The sequence below is a fragment of the Melospiza georgiana genome, chromosome 8, assembly GCF_028018845.1.
Source record: "Melospiza georgiana isolate bMelGeo1 chromosome 8, bMelGeo1.pri, whole genome shotgun sequence".
NCBI classification, from domain to species: Eukaryota; Metazoa; Chordata; class Aves; order Passeriformes; family Passerellidae; genus Melospiza; species Melospiza georgiana.
This window is the reverse complement of record NC_080437.1, coordinates 22,184,211-22,204,198: the sequence shown is the minus strand read 5'-3', so window position 1 is coordinate 22,204,198 and position 19,988 is coordinate 22,184,211. Positions and strand designations below refer to the sequence as shown.

General features: G+C 38.8%; 1 protein-coding gene across 1 annotated transcript; it reads left to right on the top strand.

The window, feature by feature from the left end:
• Nucleotides 1–205: 205 nt before the first annotated feature.
• Nucleotides 206–8,288, top strand: CCNJ (cyclin J). Its single transcript, XM_058029054.1, has 5 exons — nucleotides 206–280; nucleotides 1,961–2,171; nucleotides 4,518–4,817; nucleotides 4,912–5,071; nucleotides 6,516–8,288. Exons 1-5 carry the CDS (start codon nucleotides 212–214, stop codon nucleotides 6,931–6,933), a joined length of 1,158 nt encoding a protein of 385 aa, XP_057885037.1. The 5' UTR covers nucleotides 206–211; the 3' UTR covers nucleotides 6,934–8,288.
• Nucleotides 8,289–19,988: the final 11,700 nt, after the last annotated feature.

Genomic DNA, 19,988 nt, shown 5'->3' with positions numbered 1-19,988 from the left:
GCCGTGCCCCGCGGCGGGAGGGGGCGGCTTAACGAGCCGCACTTGTGCCCCGCATGGCGGCCAGCTGGGCTAGGGGGCCGGGGGTGCCCCGCATCAGCTGATCGCGGTTAGCCGGGGGCGAGCCAGAAAGGGGCGAGGGTGGTGCTGCCTGTCCCGCTCTCAGCGAGTGCCGCTTCCTCCCCGGTGCCTGGGCCCGGGCGCCGCGCCGCCGATGGAGCTGGAGGCGCAGTGGTGGACAGGACAGCTGGCGGCCGACATCCACCAAGCGCTTCGATACAAGGTACCGCGGGGGGAGCCGGGCTGGGGGCGGCCCCGGCGTCATTGTGAGGCTCCGGGCGGCGGAGCCGCCGCGGGGGCAGCGGGCGGAGGGCGCGCCTGGGGCGGTCGTGCTCGGCGGAATTGGCTTTTGTGAACTCGGAGCTCGCCGAGCCGTCTGTCCGTCTGTCCGCGGCCGTGACAGCTGATCCGAGCGGCCGGACTGTGCGCCCGCTGCTCCCTGGAGACGGCAAGGGCTCACGGTGCGCCCGGTGCCGGTCTTGAGACATTTGCAAGGTTTAAACTGGGCAGAAAGCATTGTGGTGTTATTGGAGCACAAAAAAACCCCAAAAACTACTAGCCAAACAAAAACCCAGTGAAAGAAACGCTGGCAGCGTTAACAGTAGAGGGTTAAGGTAATTGCTTAGAAGTTGCTTCGATTGTCTCGGAGTTGTTCTTCGAGAGTGTTTTGATAAAGCACCTCTTAACACCTGGGCTAAAAATCCGTTTACAATGACCGAACCTGCTAAAACAGCGCTTTTGTTGCTTGATGATACTCGATGAGCGGATTACTTTTCCCGGAGTCTTGATTGCTTTACTCTTTTTCCGGTGATGGAGGGAAATAAAGGAAGGAGAGGATCATTTATTTGCTACTAGATTATCTTTACTAAAGCTAAGTTGGTGCTGTGAGAAGTGAATTATAAAGCTTAGTAGGTGGGAAGTTTGTTTGTGGGCTTTTGTTTCACTTCAATAGCACGTTTCAAAACTTTGTATTTAAATTAAAACTTTGAAAAATTTGACTCCATTGCAACTTGATGTCATTAAGTTAAGTTAATCAAGAGAATTTTTGCTGCAAATGTTCTCCAAATCCTACTTGAACACAGCGTGTGGGTGCACAGTCCATATCGTAAATTTATTCATTATAAAGGGGACAGAGGACAGCACTGCTGGTCTGCTGCATACAAGAAGAGGTACTGGCTTCTCGGCCGGAGCCTGGTCGGTTTTTTTTTTACCAGTCCAAATTTTGTATTCAAAATAGATCATGGCACAGATTTGCTCAAATGTAGGACCTTTGTTTTGAGGGGTCCTCCCCCCAGGTGTGAGACCCTGTGAGCTGAGGTGCCTTAGAGCGCGCTGCAGTCAGTGTCAGTGTGCCATCAGTCACACCGGGGCAGCGCTTTACCGTGCACGAGGCCAACGTTGGGTCAGGCACACCCGCTCCCCTTCCTGAGGGTCAGCTGGCTGTTCAGGAGATCTGGCAGCTCTAGAACATGCGAACACTTCAGTACAAAGTCTGGTTGCCCAGACTGAGCTGTAGCAAGAGAGGGGTTGAGTTAACTATTGAACTTTGCATTGAAGCAGCTGAGGAATTGCATGCCCTTGTACAGCCTTTGCAGCAGAGACAATACAACAGACATGGTAAAAGCTGAAGTCTCTCTGTCTGATTGCCCAGATGAAATATGCTAAATTTTAGTTTGTTAATATTGTGCAGAAACAAAGCAAAGTATTTTTTAGTTGTTCTGTAATACAACAAATATATGTTTTTTTTGCTGAAAAGGAATTCTGAAATTATGAGAACAGAGGGAAGAAGGGAGAAATCCTTTGAAACTTCCGTTAGAAATATTAAAATATCAGCTGTATTAATCTGATACCACTTCAAACTAAATCATAATTTTAATAAAATTTCCTGTTGCTGTTCACCTAGGAGCTAAAGCTGCCCCCTTACAAAGGCCAGTCTCCCCAGTTACACCTGAGAAGATACTTTGCAGACCTGATTGCCATTGTGAGCAACCGCTTCAGGCTGTGTCCTGCTGCGCGCCACCTGGCTGTGTACCTGCTGGACCTCTTCATGGACCGCTACGACATCTCCACACAGCAGCTGCACGTGGTTGCTCTGTCCTGTTTACTTTTGGCAAGTAAGTATGTGGCACCAAACTTTACTGGACTGGTCGATTCTACTGCCAAATGCAGAGCATGTCTGGGTGGGATGGAGCAGGTGGAGGAAGCCAAGTGGTTATATAAATGATATAAAGTGGATATATAAACGATAAGCAGTGCATATCGGTTTGGCCCAGTTGGTAGAACATTTCTTTAGACTTGTTTTGATTTCTGTTGGCATCTGATGAAACTGAGGGTGGGAAAAAACAAGCTGAGATCAAAAACGAATGTTTATATTTGTAAACAAATTATTCTAATGTGAACTTAAGACCTGTGTTGTAGAAACAGAAACCTCTAGAAAGACAGTCTATCTCAAAATAGGTCCATTCTGTGCTGGAAATGAGAAATTTGCCTATCTGTGATAAAGAAAGAAATTAAATAAACCATGTGTAGACTGCACTGCATCCTTCTGATTGTGCTGTGTAGTTCTAGAATACTCCAGATTTTTGTAAATGGCAGTGTTATTTAAGCGAGCTAAGGCTAACATAAATCCTGTATTGTCACATAAAAAGTGTAACACAGGTAAAATGCATTGGTGAATACACAGTACTCTGAAGACAGAATTAATTACAAACACTCATTATAAACAGTGCTGCTTATAGTGACATCAGATTCTTGTGGTGTGTATCCACCTTTCAACATTCGGGGACCCCTTTTCAGTATCCCTGAAAAAATAAGGGTGCCCTTTGCTGGGAAACCTGCTGGCACTTGGTCACAGAGAAATAGAGGTCAGAGAAAATGGTCCTGGCAGCAGAACTAACTGTTGGTTCAGTTTCTGCTGATCTGTTTCTCTGAATCTCTTCTCATTTTTCCCAGTAAGGGCTCTAGGCCCTCTTTGCTACAAAACTGGAGTGCAGTGGTATTGGACAGATTTCATCTTTCACTGCATCCCATGTCCACCAATACAGCTATTCAGCAGAGCAGTTAAACCAGAAAAGGGTTATTCCATGTTCTTCTGAGGGCAGACTTTGACTAGGTGCCACCAGCTAGTAATCTTCTCTTGGCAAAGGGTGTCGTGCTGAGTATGAAAACATTGCCTCAGAAACCACTGTAATCCATTTAGGAAAATGGATTGGCTTTGAACTAATGCCAGATTTTCAAATTAAATTCATGTTCTGAAGAGACTTTTTTTTTTTTTAAACAAACCTCTGCCATAGTTCATGGCAAGCTGCAAGTAGAGATCTAAAAGCCTGGAGAAGCTGTGTATGGATTGGTTGAGAGAGAAGCAAAATGCTGTTTTAAACTTTTGCCCTGTGTGCCTCAAACAAGCAGTTTAATCAGTGGTGTAATAAGTTATGACACTGTGATATATCTGATAAGGTTAAAGAAGTAATAAGAGGAATTATTATGTGACTCCTGAAGTTTTATTTCTGTGATTACTGGAGTATGGGAAACAAAAACTAACAGACTGGCACCAGTATTGGATTAAGTCCTATATAAGTACCTCCACTGTTGAAAAAAGTAAATGTTCATGTATGTTCAGTCCTGCAAAACTCAAAGAATGTGCATTTACAACCTATCATATAGCACTGAATAGAGAGTGTAAGATGGAAAGAATTTGCAATGAAATTGAAATAGCACAACCATATGGCAAACTGTATGGAAATGTGACACTTGTTTCTCTTATTAATGGGTTTTCTACATACACAGTTTTGCTTTAGGCTAAAAACATACAGGCCTGACAAGTTGAAAGTCCAAGGAAGGTTGCAACAGGTTATGTGGCAGAGGAGGTTTTCAGATGCATGTTGCTGAAGTCCACTTGTTTGCCAGATCTCAAGTACAGAACTGCACCTACCATTGCAGGCATTAAAAGCAGCCAGGTTGGCTGGAGCTCTAGCTATGCTCTAATGAGTTTTAGACACAAAAAGGGTGTGCAGGGGTGGGAGGGTGATTAAAGCCAAATGCTTTTGTGGTGTGTTTGCCAAGTCACATCAAAGTGGTATTTCATTGATGGTGGGGACACATTATACAATAATTGGGTGACAAAAACTTGCATATGTAGTGTCAGTGATGTCCTAATATTCTGCTCTTGGCAGCTGGCTTCTGTGTGCCACCATGGGAAAACCAACAGGAAACATGGCACTGCACAATATCCTACACAGTGTTTGACATTATCTGCTGAAATTTAGCCCATTTTAGTACATACCCCTTTTTGTCTCTAATAACATAGTCTATTTGAGCTTTGCATCTGCAGGAAAGTCTCAAGCTTGTTTGACATAGTAGAATTGAAATATGACCAACAAGACATTAGCTGTAATCCATTTTATAGTGAATATGTGCTGAACCTTTTTTTTTTTTTCCCTCCTCTTTCTGTTCACCTGAAGGTAAATTTGAAGAAAAGGAAGACAGTGTTCCCAAACTTGAACAGCTGAACAGCTTGGGTTGTATGACTAACATGAATTTGGTACTTACAAAACAGAATTTGCTTCATATGGAGTTGTTGTTGCTAGAAACATTTCAGTGGAATCTGTGCCTTCCAACTGCTGCTCATTTCATCGACTATTATCTTTCTATTGCTGTCCATGAGACTGATCTTCATGATGGCTGGCCAATGGTTTGCTTAGAGAAGACTAAGTTATACATGGCAAAATATGCTGATTACTTTCTGGAAGTATCATTGCAAGGTGAGTTACAGATTTCAGATAATGACTTCTTTGTTGTCTTGACAGACAATATCAAACTTCAATGATTTTTTTTTTTCTTATTCCTTCTTTCTAGATCATGAATTTTTAAATTATGCCCCTTCTTTAGTTGCTACTGCATGTGTAGCTTCTTCAAGGATTATCCTGCGTCTGTCACCCACGTGGCCCACGCGGCTGCATCACCTCACTGCCTACTCCTGGGACTTCCTGGTGCCGTGTATTGAGCGACTCTTAATGTGAGTTAACACCAGTGGCTTTTTTAAGCCCATCTCTGCATCTGTTGTTATGCTTAATTGCTGCCAGCAGTGCAATTACATTTCTTTAAAAATTTCCGTTCCTCTGTTCCAAAAATACTTGTGTATAAGTTTGGTACATATTTTTAGGCAATAACTGTTTTGCTCTTTCCAAAAGGGAAAACTTTATCAGATCTAATCTCTTTCCTGATTTTTCAACAAATAAACTTCTGCCTTGCATTTCCACTGAACATCTGGGATGCTTTGAGCATCTTCAATAGCTTGTTCCCAATCTCTCTAGTCTGATCTGAGAGCAAAGAGATAGTGAAGGGTGCCAAAGGCAAAGGAGCCTATGACTGTATGCCTTGGAAGTTCAAGGCATGCTCCAAAGAGATGATGGATCCAACCTGCAGACTGTTTAGGTGACCAGCTTTGGCAGGAGGAGATAACCACGAGTTTGTATCTATTCTTGCTGTATCCATTTTTGCATTACAGCTGACATAAGATAAAAATTCCAGTGAATGCCAAATGAACCTTCTCGGGTAGGCATGGTAGACAATCTGCTTTCCCTCTACAGAAATTTGCTGTTACCCAAGTCTAACATAGCTGTGATCAGAAGATGCACAGCTGTATCTGTAAGAACCACATCAGCCTTAGCAATGTGACATTATCATCCTTGATGGCCTCTGTTGGCTTCACTTATGTGTATGATGAAAGGAGTAGTACCTAAAGCATGCAAGTGCTGTTGCAGAAGTGTTTTCAGTATTGCTCTGGAACATAGGGAAGGCACCATCAGGAAGTTAGTAATGAAATGTGTAGGTGGCATCTGCTTAACCTCAGCATAGAATTGAGAAAGAGAGTGTGTCTAGATATATTTCAGACAGTTGTAAATCAAAGGGAATTCAGATGAGCCATACTGGATAGGGTAGGAAAAAGGTGAGACAAAGGAAAAAAAATGAAGTGGTTTTGCTCTCTAGAACAGGATCTAATACCTATATGCATATTATCTTTAAGTACTGTAATGTAGATACTGCAAATCTTTCTGGTATCTTTCCTTTAGGAACCTTATATTCTGTTTAATTTAAATTAGGTAGAAGCAGCCAGTTCAGGTTCTGGTAATCCAGCAATTTGTTGGCCAGTGTAAGTACAATAGCAAACTTTACTGCACTGTGGTTCTAGATCCCACTCTCTTGCATGTATTGTACTTGGCTTTTATCTGTGTTTTTTATTGCTGTACAATGAAGTGAAATGCTGGAAAGAGAATGTACCCTAACCACATTTTGAAACCTTAGGTGATTTTAAAGGGTAGCTAAAACTAATTTTTTTTTTTTTAAATTTTGGAAGCTGTCAGATACTTGCATCATTTTTTAGAGTGCTCTAAAAGTTAACTCAAAGGAGTTTAAATTACATGAATATCTATTTTGATGTATTTTGTCTTTTGTTTTAGTGCGCATGATAACGACGTGAAGGAAGCAAACAAGCAGAAAGGACAACAGGCTCAGTCTGCCCAGCACGCCGTGTTTCAGCCCCCAGCTCCCAGTGCCCAGCAGGCCAATGCTCAGCAGCACCAGCACGTGCCACAGTACCTGCAGGCTCACCAGCCCTCCTTGCAGTTCCACCACCCAGCATCCCAGCAGCAGAGCTGCCAGCAGATACTGTCATCCACTCACACAGCCTCCTACCCACTGCAGAGCTGCCCTGCTGCCCTGCAGAGCAGTGCTCAGGCTCGAGGCCACGTGCAGACGGGCGCTGCCATGTCCCTGGCTGTGCCGCTGGACGTGAAGCCGTGCATCAGTGTCTCCTACAACCGGACGTACCAAGTGAACGGACGATATTCCTGCATTACTCCCTGCTTTGAGAGGTGATAAGTACAAAATGCTTTTGGGCTTGTTTGTTTTTTGGGGCAGAGAGTTGTGTGGAAAACGGTTTCGTTTTGTTAAACCTCAAAGTTGGAGGGCAAAAAATTGAATTAAAAAAGGTGTCATCCCAGGAAAGAAAGCAACTGGACTGGCAACCGGTACCACAGCTCAAATAGCAGCCTGCAAAAAGTTAGCACACAGACCATCCTCTGAAAAAGAACCTGTATGCTTGGGGATAATGTGTTCTTCCTCTGACACTCAGAATATTCTGCTTCTAATGTGTGTCTGTGAAATACTACTCAAAAAAAAGCCAGCTGTGGACTAACTACAGACTTATCTTTTAATGAAGGAGATATGCAGTATTATTTTGAAGACATTTATGTCATCCCACCATACAGTATTAACACTTACTTTATACTTACTGAAACTTAAGAATCCACTGAATGCCAGACTTCTGCAGGTACATGGAGATCACAGGAAGAAACAAATCTCATGTGGCTAGCTCCATCATCTTGCCCCTTTTTCACCACTGGTGTTGGTTATTTGCTTTAGGCTAACACACGTGAATTAACTGGTATTTTGGCTAGTTTTTTAAGTTTTGTACCTTACAGGACAGACAGTATATTTTTGCCTCTTTTATCCTCCCTATCTTTTTTGTGTTTAAAGTAACTCTTTCATACTAACTCAGGGACTTTTCTACTCGTTACTCTGTGCTGCTGGTTTGTACACTAATTGGGTTTAACTCGGGGAAGGAAGGCAGAGGGGGAAGAGACTATAGCAAGTGGAGTGGCTTTTCTTCAGGGCATCTATGCAGAGTACCAAAGGGATATGTTAGTGTTCACAGAATGTAGATGTGAACTACTGCCCAGCAGTGTGATAATTGAAGAAAAGAGAAAGTTTCAACTGAAATTGTACTGTACCAGAACTACTTACAGTGGCTGTGATTCCTCTTTGTACACACACACAAATACATGAATACTATTAACCAACAGAAAGCATCCTCCAGTTGTACTGACAGTACCATCCCTACAGAAAAAGTACACTTAAATGCTGATAGAAATCCAGTTCTGTCATGTTTATAGTGGAGGAAAATTCTCAGGTAATAAAGGGGCAACTTTTTCTTCTGCTATTTGGGAGTTCCAGAAGAAGATGTAGAGATTTGCTCTTCCAAGTGGGTGGATCAAAAATATTTAGCAGAGTGAACTCCTTCACCACAAGTAAGGTGCTAATAGTAGAACTTTATGGAATTACACTGTCTCCTGTGGAGTGGATAGGCTGAGGGTAGAAAGCTTCACTCATCCACCTCTTGGATGAAAATTATGGTAGAGATATTAACAGAGATGGTTTTTGGGGTCCTTTTGTGTGTTTGTTGCGTTTTTTTTTTTTACGGGGGTGTTTTGTTTTTTCTTTAAATACAAGAAGATATCAGACTTTCTCCTGTGGTAGAATGTGGGAGGAAGTGGTATGAATAACAGGATTCTTACTGCTTTAAAATATCTTTGTAGTACGTGGGCTTAAGGCTTTTTTTGGTAGTTTCATTTGTTTTTTCACCATCTTCTTCCCTGTCTTAGTGGCAGCACTTAAAGTTGTGTTCCATCAAATGACACTGAATTATTGTGAATCTTACAGAAACTGTTTTGAAAGCAGGGGCAATTAAATTACATTATCAATACGAAGATGAAAGCTTTATCATCACAATGTTCAGAATGGAGGAGGACAGCTGTGTTCATTCTTTCTAGAGCTAAATTATAACATGCTACAAAAAACCTATTTATTGCTGAGGAGAAGAAATCCTGTTTCTCTTGTTTTGTCTTAAATTCCAATTTCTGTTGTGGGCTTTTGTAGCATAGATGTGCAAGTCAAGAAGAATAGGAGGATGAATGGAAAAGATGACCCTCTCTCTTTTATCCTAGAGAATCAACTTTGAAATAGGCATAGTGTGGTCAATTCCTTATTAAAATGAAAGTTGGTTTGGTTTTTTCCTCTGCTCTCTTCATCTCTTAATGAATATTTCCCTGTGTCTGAGAGTAGTGTTAAGTAGAGACTTTCCACCTTATAAGATGCCATGCTTTTCACTCAGCACTGTTACCCGTTTTAGAGGGAAATGGACTTCTTTCTGCTGGTTTCATTTTGTTGCAATGCTGTATCCAAGTCCTCAGTGTTCTAACTACCTCTGATGCTATGAATGTACAGTCTTGTAATAGACCATGACTTGAAATAACAGCAGATGCCTGTAGCAATTTTTTTCTGTAAAATCTTCAAATCATCTAACTTGTCATCTTTTTTTGTGACACAGCAGTATAGGCTCTTCTTTTTTTGGGGTATTAGTAAATTTATCCCATAGGCATTTGATATATAAAAATTTAACTAATACTTAACACTGGAATTATAATGGGTGGGGGGCTTTTTCACTTAGTTAATACCACAGCTTTACATTTAATAGGGTATTTTTTATTTGACTATTTTAAGACATTAGGTCAATTGTAAAAAGATCCACTACATACTGTTTGTTTTTAATTTATTACTTAGTCTGAGTTTTTTTTCTGACACTACAGTTGCATCATGACTACAGAGAAAATGTACACTGAACAGTTTCAATCTATATTATTTAAAAGGGCTTTATCAGTGTACATTAAAATACACTGTTCTTACTATTAGAACCAAAATGTGTTTTTTATGGCATAAATAAGAATGGTGCTTCTAAATGCAAAATGTCCAAAACAATGGAATCTTTGTGAGTGCTATGCATTCAACTTATTTTTTAAAATAAAACTAGTTTTGAGTAAGAAGGCTCCAGTGTGTGTTATGCTTTGTATTGTGTTTTATAAAAGCATGTAAACTGTCTTGCCCTGTGTAGCTGGCTGAAGCTGTAAGGACTTCTTTCTCTCCCTCCCCCCTTGTTTTCTGTGACATATCATAAGCTTCAGGAACACTCAGACTTCACAATTGAAAAAAAAAAAGTAGGAAGGAAATCATGCAGGAAGGAGCGTTAAAACTAATTGCAGCCACAGCATATGCTAAATATTGTACACTTCAACAATGAGTCTAGTACACAGCTGTAACAAAGAAATAAAGAACAAAAGAACTCGAGTAGCTCAAGAGCCAGCGGGTGGAATTCATTTTGTTCTCATGCAGAAAAGCAACCATTAATGCTGGCAATCTCAGATTTCTAATACTAGAAATCATTTAGGAGATGTGGGAATAGCCTCTTGTCAAGAGCCACAAGCACTAGTGTTATTTACAATAGCTGTGAAGGGTCAGTCATGCTGCAGGCACTATAGAATCACATGATGTATCCTAGCACAGATATTTTTGATTGTTTTGAACTTCTAACTCTTGCTTACTAGAAATAGTTCTGTTTCTTTCTAACACTGTGCACACTTTATATTTGTAGCAAGGCTGAGTCACAAAAATTAATAAGCGTGCTTAAAATTGAATTTGTCTAAAGTTAAAAAATGAAATTATGAGGACTCTTAACTTTCACCCATCCATTTAGGAATAAACCACTGACAGTGAAAACATTTCTGGAGGACAAAGGGCCAGAGGGAAAGCAAGCTGTACTCCATCCCTGTAAGGAACAAAGGCAATGCTCTAACACAATGATAGCATGCATATTACATGGATACTTTGATCTGGGAAGTTTGTCCTCACTCTTAAGGCAGCAAAAGTCAAGTCTGTCTAGACTGGCCTTGAAATCTCAAGTTTTTATATTTTTTTTCACTGTAATTACAAAATAGGAACTACCTGTGACATTTCTGAGTCTCCTAACAATTACAAGGACTGCCAAATACTTTTCAACATTTCAGTAGAAGTCTCAGCTTCAGATTTGAAATTGCAAGTCAAGCTATTTTTGTGTTTGTACATAACAAGAAAAGCCTTATCTCTGCTTCCCATGACCCAGGTTCATGATTTACTTTAAATGTGAGGCTATTTACGGTCTTCCAGCATTGCAAATTTAGCTTAAAATCTGAATTTTAAAGTCAACATTTTAGTGACTGACGCATCACCAGAAATAAAAACTTTTTCCAACTCTAATACTGTGGTTAAAATATATATAAGCCAGAAAGTAATGTAGCATATTCCTGCAATAATTTATTGACTCTGCATTCTGAATGTTCACAGGAACGAAAGTCTTGTGAGCAGATAAGGCCTTATCTGACTGAGTGCAAGTGCCCAGTTGGTCGTCCTGTATTAAAAGGTGGTCAACAGCAAATTTTCAAAACGCCAAGTAAAGCAGCAATAACAAAATACACACTGTTTTTAGTCTCCATCTCAGTGATATTTTAGCAGTTAGGGCACAAGTACAATTGTGCAGCTTACCTTAGACTGTTTGCTCTTTCCTGGAATTAAATGTAATGTAAGAAATTTCTCTAACTTCAATAAACAAGGCATGCATTCTGACAAAGGAAAGCATTTGCTACTGGACATTGAAAAGAAAAACCCCAAACCAAACAATGTGTAACTGCATAATTATTTTCTCCTTAAACTCCTTCTATGCACCTTCAGGTCTCTAGATATCTTTATCATCTTGAAGAAAACAAAGAATATACATAAAGCATTGCCTAGAAACTTAGAAAATTAAAACATAAAATTGAATAGAAGTAATTGAAAATTATTGTATGCACAGTTGCACTATGGGTATTTCAGTACTCAAGCTCACCATTCTGGGGGAACTTAAACACTTGCCCTCCCTTCAGTCTGACCTACAGATTTATTAATGAGACTCCATGCAGAGGAGGACAGATTGTCAATCTGCCTGTTGTTAACATGATGTCATGAAAGATTTTGCCAAATGGTGTTCTGCTTTACCCTCTGCAACAACTATCAGATATGTTACTTAGAGAAGAGTTCTCTATTTATTTTGTTTGTTTTAAGAACACAAAGAGCAGCAAGGCTTTGCTAAGTTCTGTATGCTTGGATGGACAGATTTTGCAGGAGGATGGATGACACTCCAGACAGCACTGCTGCAGATCTCCAGAGGTGTAGAAATTCTTCAGAAATACCACAAAGCCTGAGTTTCCAGGCAAAGTGCCTGTATTTTGGAGAGCAGTTCTGTGCTCCTGACCTTGCATCCCATCTCAGCCCTTATCTTAGCTCCTGTTTACTGTGGTGCAGTAAGGACAATCTCCCAAGGGTTTGAATATTCCATTCTCTTTTAGCAGAGATTATGAATACCTTGAAGACTATCTGCACTGACAGATGAAGGAGTAGGTGTGTGGCCACACATCCAAAAACAGCTGAATGGCAAATGGGAAAAGTGGATAAGGCCCTACTGGGCAACAGGTTCTCTAACTGGTAGGAAAGTCCCCTTCAGACATCTGTACCTGGGTTTGGGTTATGTGCTCTAAAGGGATCCTCCCACAACACACAGGGGGTTGTGAGACTCCTTTGGGAGTTTCTTGTAAAGTATCCTCAGACTTGAGAGAGCTGGTTGCTAAAAAGGCAGCAAGCATGCAGCACTACACCTACAAGAGACCATCAAGAATTTTTTCCACTTCCTTGATCAGCCAGACTGTGACAACACAAAACTAGCTTGGAAGCACTTCCACTGCCACTTTCTCCTGGAAAAAACTGCCTGTTTTGTTTGTTTCCATAAGCCATCCCTGTTTATATGTTCCTGTTTATACTTGATGTTAGTACATGCCTTGGGTTTTTTTAACAGGAAACCATCCTATCACCACATCCTTAAATTCTCCCCATTCACAATGCAGTCAGTATTCTGGAGAGGATAAAAAAGTATCAAACTGCTCATAACATCCCCTTGCAATACAGCCCCACTAAGACATTCCAAAAGAATTTTTCTAGAGTTAGTACAAATGCAATTTTCCCTCCTATATCAACACAAAATGGGTAACAGAAATTATGTGTACTTCCATATAGAAAAGAAAGTAAAAACATTATTTAGCTTCCTTACATACTTGCAGTAATATAAAACAGATTTAAAGGAGCACTTTCTTCTACAACCTTTTGCAAGTTGTTCTCTTTCCTTTGGAAAAAAGGTGCAGGACAACTCTGAATAAATCTAAGTCTTTCATATGTCAAAAGAATAATTACAGCAAAAATCATAGCTGTCTCAAATATCACTTTAGGTTGAAAAAACAGGATTAAAGACATCAACTACCATAAGTATTTCATTTTACCTCACTTACAATTGCAGTGCAATTGACAGATTGAAAAAAAGTGGTATTGTTTAAAAGAAGATTCTAAGACTAAACAGCAGAGGGATGCAAAATAATAAAATAAAGAAAAAAATGGTGTTCTTATTCATCTTGTCATTATTATTTAAAAAAAAAAGCCAAGATGATTAACTAGAACTGAAAGGCTAAATATATTTAAATCAAAATTAACTAGAACAAATTATCACAGCTTTCAATGCGGGCAAGAGCTTAGCAGGATTTTCAAGAGATTAAGCCCTTACATAGCTAATGAAATCATTCAGGATTTAAGCCAAATACTAATGGAGGTAAGGAAGAAATATCTCTTAATGCAAATTAGTCAATAGGGTCTATGATGGGATTTCTTGCACCTTCCACTCAGTAAATCTGATTAAATGCAGAAACAAGAGCACTTTCCTAGACTTGATACAGTTACTTTTCAGTACAATTTTGTGGTATAACAGATGTGTATATTCAGTGCTGCTGAGCACTGCATCTGCTGTCTGCTTTCCTAGGCACAGAAATAAAGATGTGCAAACATTTATTGAATTAAAGACTTAGCTCTAAAACAGACATTCCCAAAAGCACATATTCTTGAAAAAACACCTTTAGGAATTGTGATAAAATTACATTTTACTGGTTCAGCTTCCACAGCCACTACTAGCAAGTTATCAATTACAGTATTAAATTGTCAGTCAAAGAGTGGGACTTGATGATCCTTGTGGGTCCCTTTCAACTCAGAATGTTTGGGGAACCTGTGAAATTCACAAATTCTGCTTTTTTACTGGATGCTGAAATAACTTATTTGAGACCAACATTCAATAGCTCTTGTGGCACATTCAACACTTCTAATACAGTTCATGACTAAAACTCTTTCCTCCTTTGTTAAACCACAAGTTATTATTTACTCTATTTGGAAATTGTGCTTTACATTTCTTTTAGAAATACATGTTCTTTGAAGAACTATTTCTTTTAGTATCCTATGAACTAGAACAGACAAATTACTTTGATTTGTAACTTCAAAGCCTAACTACAGAGGAAAATTATGTAGGTAAATAATATTATGTGCTCCAAGGCATTAGGAAATAAATGTCTAATTCAAGGTGTATCCAAGTAAAACTTGTGGTATAGTCACATGAAATCCACTACAATTAATTATTTATATCTTCCTCAAAGGATTCTACTTGCTAAGTCCTGTAAAAGGACACCAACACTTGACAAGAACAGTAGTGGACTTTTCCCAGGAGGACAAATTATCTTGGGAAGCCCTCTTCTAGTCTCAGAGAAGTGCAAGAGGTACCTTGGAATAATGCACTTAAACACTGACAATCTCAGGAACTTGTAAAATTAAATGGACTTGGCAGTCTTTTCCAACCTACACCATTCTATGGTTCTATTCTATCATGTTAAGACATTTAGTATTCTGCAATTCACTTTCCATGCCCCTATTCAAGTTGAAAAAGTTATTTAAAACTTATTTCAATAAAAGCATTCTAAAACAGCCTATTAAACATTTTATTTCAAACAGCCATATTCTAAATACCCCTTAAATAAATTTTTTATTCCCCACTTCCTACTGTGTATATGCTCAAGATAGTCATCAGCTGTGGCTGAACACAGAGTCTGGAGCTTGAATAGATTAAAATCCAAATATTGTGACTGAACTTTCTATTCTTCTTGGAATTCCTTGTGTTGCTCAGACAAACTTAATTTCAGTTCCTCCTTGAGGCCTCCATGAGGGAAATATGCCAGCACCTTTCACTGTAGTCACAAATCAGACAAAGAAATGCTTCTTAAAAAGGTTTTGGGAAAAGCCTTTTTTGGAATTATGCTACAAAAGTAGGGAGCTGTCTTCATATCAGCTCCAAGGCATACAGAGACACCAAGAGTTCTCACAAATGATAACACAGTGGGGCTGTTGTTATAATATGTACTACTGGACTCTGCAGAATGTCATCACTCTGAAAACCTTATCACCTTACTTTCATAACAACAAAAGCTCCTACAGAGTTTTACAAATACCACAGAAATATTTTATATTTAATTTTGCATTACTTTCAATTGCTCCAGAGGAGCTGAGAACAGACTGATAACTGATCCAAGCCAGTTCTTTCTCATATGAGTGGCCAATGTGAAACTTAAACACATTCTAACAAAAGCAAAGATGATATAACTGTGAACACAAAGCTAAAACTATTTGTTGGCAGATTGAACAAGAACCAACAGTGCTGCTGGTATAGATAGCAGAACTGGTTTCTCATATGCCAGCTTGGATCTAGCCAGTTTTCTTAGCTCAACACGGAGCACAGTCGATGCAGTCATATAATTTCCAAAGCCCACAGAAGTCTGACATGATTTTCATATATTATTGTACTTTGAAGTAAGCACTGCTGAATCCAAAATGATGCTGTGCAGATCAAAGGCTCAAGAGTCCTAAGCTCAGAGTTCACCTTTTCAAACTGATACAAAAATGACATCTAGCAAAAAAAAAAAAAAAAAAAAAAAAATCAAAACCACAGAAGAGCAAAATAAGTATTCCAAATTATGGCTGCAGTATCCTAGAGCAATTTTGGTATCAGTTCAAGGGTTCTTAGTGTTGAGAACACTTTCTCATTTCACCACCCCTCAAACTTCCCTTCTCATGGAAAGAGAAGCTGTCTGCTTCACATCAAAGCATCTGGAAAGTTCCCTCTGATGACAGATTTGAACTATTTGAAGAACAGTAATACAGCACTAGGCTGTCATAACTGAAAACATGGAAACAGAAGTCTTGAAAAGGGGTCTGGAGCTCAGCACAGGGAAAGATGAAAACTTTAAAATATTATAAAGGCAGAGATGTCAGGTTCTGGATACACAGGTAAAGGTACAATACCAGTGTTTTTCTGCCACCTACTGATACCTTCCAACTCCCTTTTTACCTGGCACTTTACTCATAGATGAGTTCTATAGATGAATAGGTAACTCAGCTGCTTCTGACATCTGCTCATGCAACTATAATTTCTTTGGAATTACTAGAATTTTTTAATCTACACCTCTGTGTGATGAATAGCCCTGTGTACAGCTGCCACTGACAGCACTCATGTGGACACACCTGTTTACAAGAAGGGTATAAAATAATTTTATAGTATCTATAAAGATAACAACTGCATCATCAGTCAGGAAGGGATTTTTTTCAAGGTTGCCATGCTACAAAGGGTTTGAGAATTGAGATAGTAGATACTTCAAACTATCAGTCTATGTGTCAGTTGTTTGTATCAATCATCACAGGTTTTATTTCCATTTTATGTTCTCTGTATGGTTAGGGAACCCACACAGTTTTTCCTGGCCTCATCAGCAACTATCAAGAAAAGCATAAACATTGGCAGGAAACTATTAAAAAACCTCTATAAAAATAGACCTCAAAAACTAGTAACTCCCAGAATATACCCATCCTTTGCATGAAAACAGTTTAAAACCCATTAATTTCATAGCTTATCTTGCCATAAAGACTGAGCACTATGAAAATATTTATGACAAAAAAAAAAAAATCCCTAGTTTATTAGTTCAATGAATGGGAAAGCTTCAGAAAGAGTTGCAAGAAACATTTACAAGAAAACTTGCATTCTAGAGACAGAGTGAAGAAAGCCAATTTAACTTCACAAACACAGAGTGCCACCAGGAGCCTATCAGCTCTGCACAAGAAGAACATATCTAGTACAGGATCCTGAGCTAGCAGATATGGGCACACCACAAAAGAGTCCAGGAAGCTGATTCATTGCAAATTTAAACTGGAGTACATGACAAAAATAAAGCATTGTGATATCTAAGTATTAGGACAACTCTTCTAGGGGTGTGATAGATATTTTCTCATGATTTCCAATTTTTGAAACAACTAATTGAAAGAGGAGCAATAAGATTTTTTAATGAAGGAAAAGACAGAAGTTCATACCAGTTGGCTTTTTGAAAAAAAATTTCCAGCATTTCAACTGCAAAAGTATTTCAGAGGATGTCAGGTTCCTTTGGAAATTTCTAAATGTAGCTGAAGACTTCACACTTTAGAGAACCCAGAAATTTTCCCAAACCATTAGAAAGGAATAATGCCCATACTGCTGTAATGCCACTGCCTTTGCTGACTCTTGCTCTGCCTCAGAGCTCCATCTCATGATAAATTGTGGCAGCTCCATGTGAGGGTTCACAAAGCTTCATAAATATACAATCCCACCAGTCAAGAATGTGAAGGATTGCAGTCTACAAAAATCAGCATGCTAGATGCAGTTATCTAATCAAAATGTTGGGTATTAACTACATTTTAAAGTTTTTACCCAGAGCTTCACTTTGCAAATATTCTAGAGAAAAATTGTGAATTTTCTTCAAAGTACCATAGCATTTCAATATATATCTAATACCTATAAGTAACATTTTGCAAGCTATAACAAAATTCTTACTGGATTTTTAATTTGTACTCTTAACTAATATATCTAATATGCTTCTAATTACAGTAAATCCAAATGTGTTGAAAGTATAGATAGCTCTAACTTGGCATTTAGGTTGATAATGAACAAAATTTCTGTTACATAAACATATAAAAGAACAGGAAAGATTGATTCAGAAAATATTAAAAAATCAGAGATTAAATGTAACACAACTTATCAAATATAAGTTCAAAACAAAGACTGTATCTGAAACACCAAATTCCTGAAATACTGTATGCTGTATCTCCCTATAAACAGAAGTTTTACTACTGCAACAGCTGGAAGCATTTACACTTTTTAATATCTTTTTCAGTAACAAAGTTAAATTCTTCTTGCAGCTGTTCAAAAGTATTTTGGAATGGTTTGTTCCCTGGATCCTGCATACTGTGAAAGAATGTAAGGGCAAAGCTGGAGGGTTTTACAAATTGCCTCAATTTCAAAATAACTTTTTCCTTAATTAACCTTTACAGACTTCTGATATATCTTTCTGACTAGCACCAGTAGCATAAGCATATGCTAGAACATGGCTTATCTGAGCCAAAATTATTTATCAGGTCTAATTGCAATGTCTTTTAGTTTTAAACAAGTTCATACTTTTTTTACTGAAGTGAATTTCTGAAAAGTAGAAAAAGATGTATACTTTTACTTTAAATTGTACATAAATATTTTTCTGCATTACAAAAATTTTTAAAACGTCTTTTTCTAAGAAGTAGTATTGCAAATTAAAGATGTTTCTTACAAAACAATATAATTTGTTTTTTCTCTTTTCACTGGATTATCAGATATTACTGATAATAAATAACCTGTTAATCACCAGATGCATCAGACACAGGGAGCACAGGCAGGTGAGCTGCACAGGACACACAAATATCCAGCACAGCCCTCAGAACTGTGGCCTGAGCTCTCCAGGGTTCATCTGAGCTCATGCAATAAACCCACTGTGCTCAGAACATCCCAGAGCTACTGAGTGCTCACAGGACATCTGGGTGTCCTGGAGAGGACAGGACCTTTATCCCAGGCACACAAGTGACCCCTATGCCACTGCAGCAGAAGATACAGCTTCCTCTGTTTGGCTATTCTGGTATGAGACCTAATCTCAGGCAACAGTTCTGCTCTGGGGTTTTAAATAACTGTAATAACTGCTTCAGTTTGTTCCCATGCTTTGCTTTTATCTGTTAGACTTTCTAAAAACACAACGAGTCTTAACTTGGTCCCTGTTATTTGTAATCTTGAAGCCAAAGAACTTGCATGAAAAATATTAAGAGTATCTACAATTACCCTGTAATACTCCTACTACAGTATGGACAATATGTATTTCCTTCTAAAAAAACATGTGAAGATGGACTATCAAAATCTGCTAAACATTACCATAATCAATTCCATCATATATGAATACCCTCATACATGAATACTTAGGATATTTGGGATCAAACTCAACTGCTTGAGCCTATTTGATAAATTTGCCTGTGACTGAGCCATCAAATTCCAGTAGCTATTTCTGCATTGATATTTCTTGGCACATTAAAATAAAGCCATCTATCATTAATTGCAGAACATTCAAAGGAACAAATGGCAACAGAAATTTCTTATAACGTAGGCAATTTTTATAACACATTTCTAATTCTGACAGATTAATCAGGTTACCTGGTTTAACATTATAGCTATTTTAAAAAATCAACTAGGAAGCACTAAGAAACCCTAAACCAACTGACAAACAGTTCCCACAGATCTAAGCATGAAATTCTAACAGATGAGAATGCTGATAAAACTTAAAAATATTCATTACCACCTGCATCAAGCAGAATTTATCACCTGTGAAACAGGAGCTACAGGAAAGCACTTCCTTCATCAGGTGCCCGTGATAAAGCATGCATGAGTTTGCCTGGCATCAGAGCATGCCGTTTCTTCTTCATCTAGAAAGAAAGGTACATCTAAATCAAAATTTATTGACAGAATAGAAAAAGCCACTCAATGTGATTGTGTGTGGATATATATATATTCAATATATTTGAAAAGTCACCCTCTCTGCCCCTCCAAATAAAGTAAAACTTCCACTTGATTTTAATGGACCATAGAAACCATGTGGCTTGCAAACAAAATTTACACTTTTCTGCCTCACAGCCATAGCAACTCACCTGCATTCTAACATCTGAATTGCTGATGAGCTTGTATTTCCCTGAAGGAGGATGCTGCCTTGAATTTACAGTTAGTAGAGGAGAAAAAAATGAACTCTCTAAAACCTTCAGAAAACATGCTCCACAAACAAATACTTGACAAAACAGTTAGAGGTCAGTATCAACAGCCTGTCAGATCAGAGTTCAAAGAGGATTCTTTTTGGTGAGGAAATATCATATTCCTTGGTATTCCTTCCTTCCATATCCTTCCATCTCCTTTCAGGATAAGGACATGGTGTTCAGAACCCAGGCCAGACTTTATCTGTTTTTCTTGAGCTGTC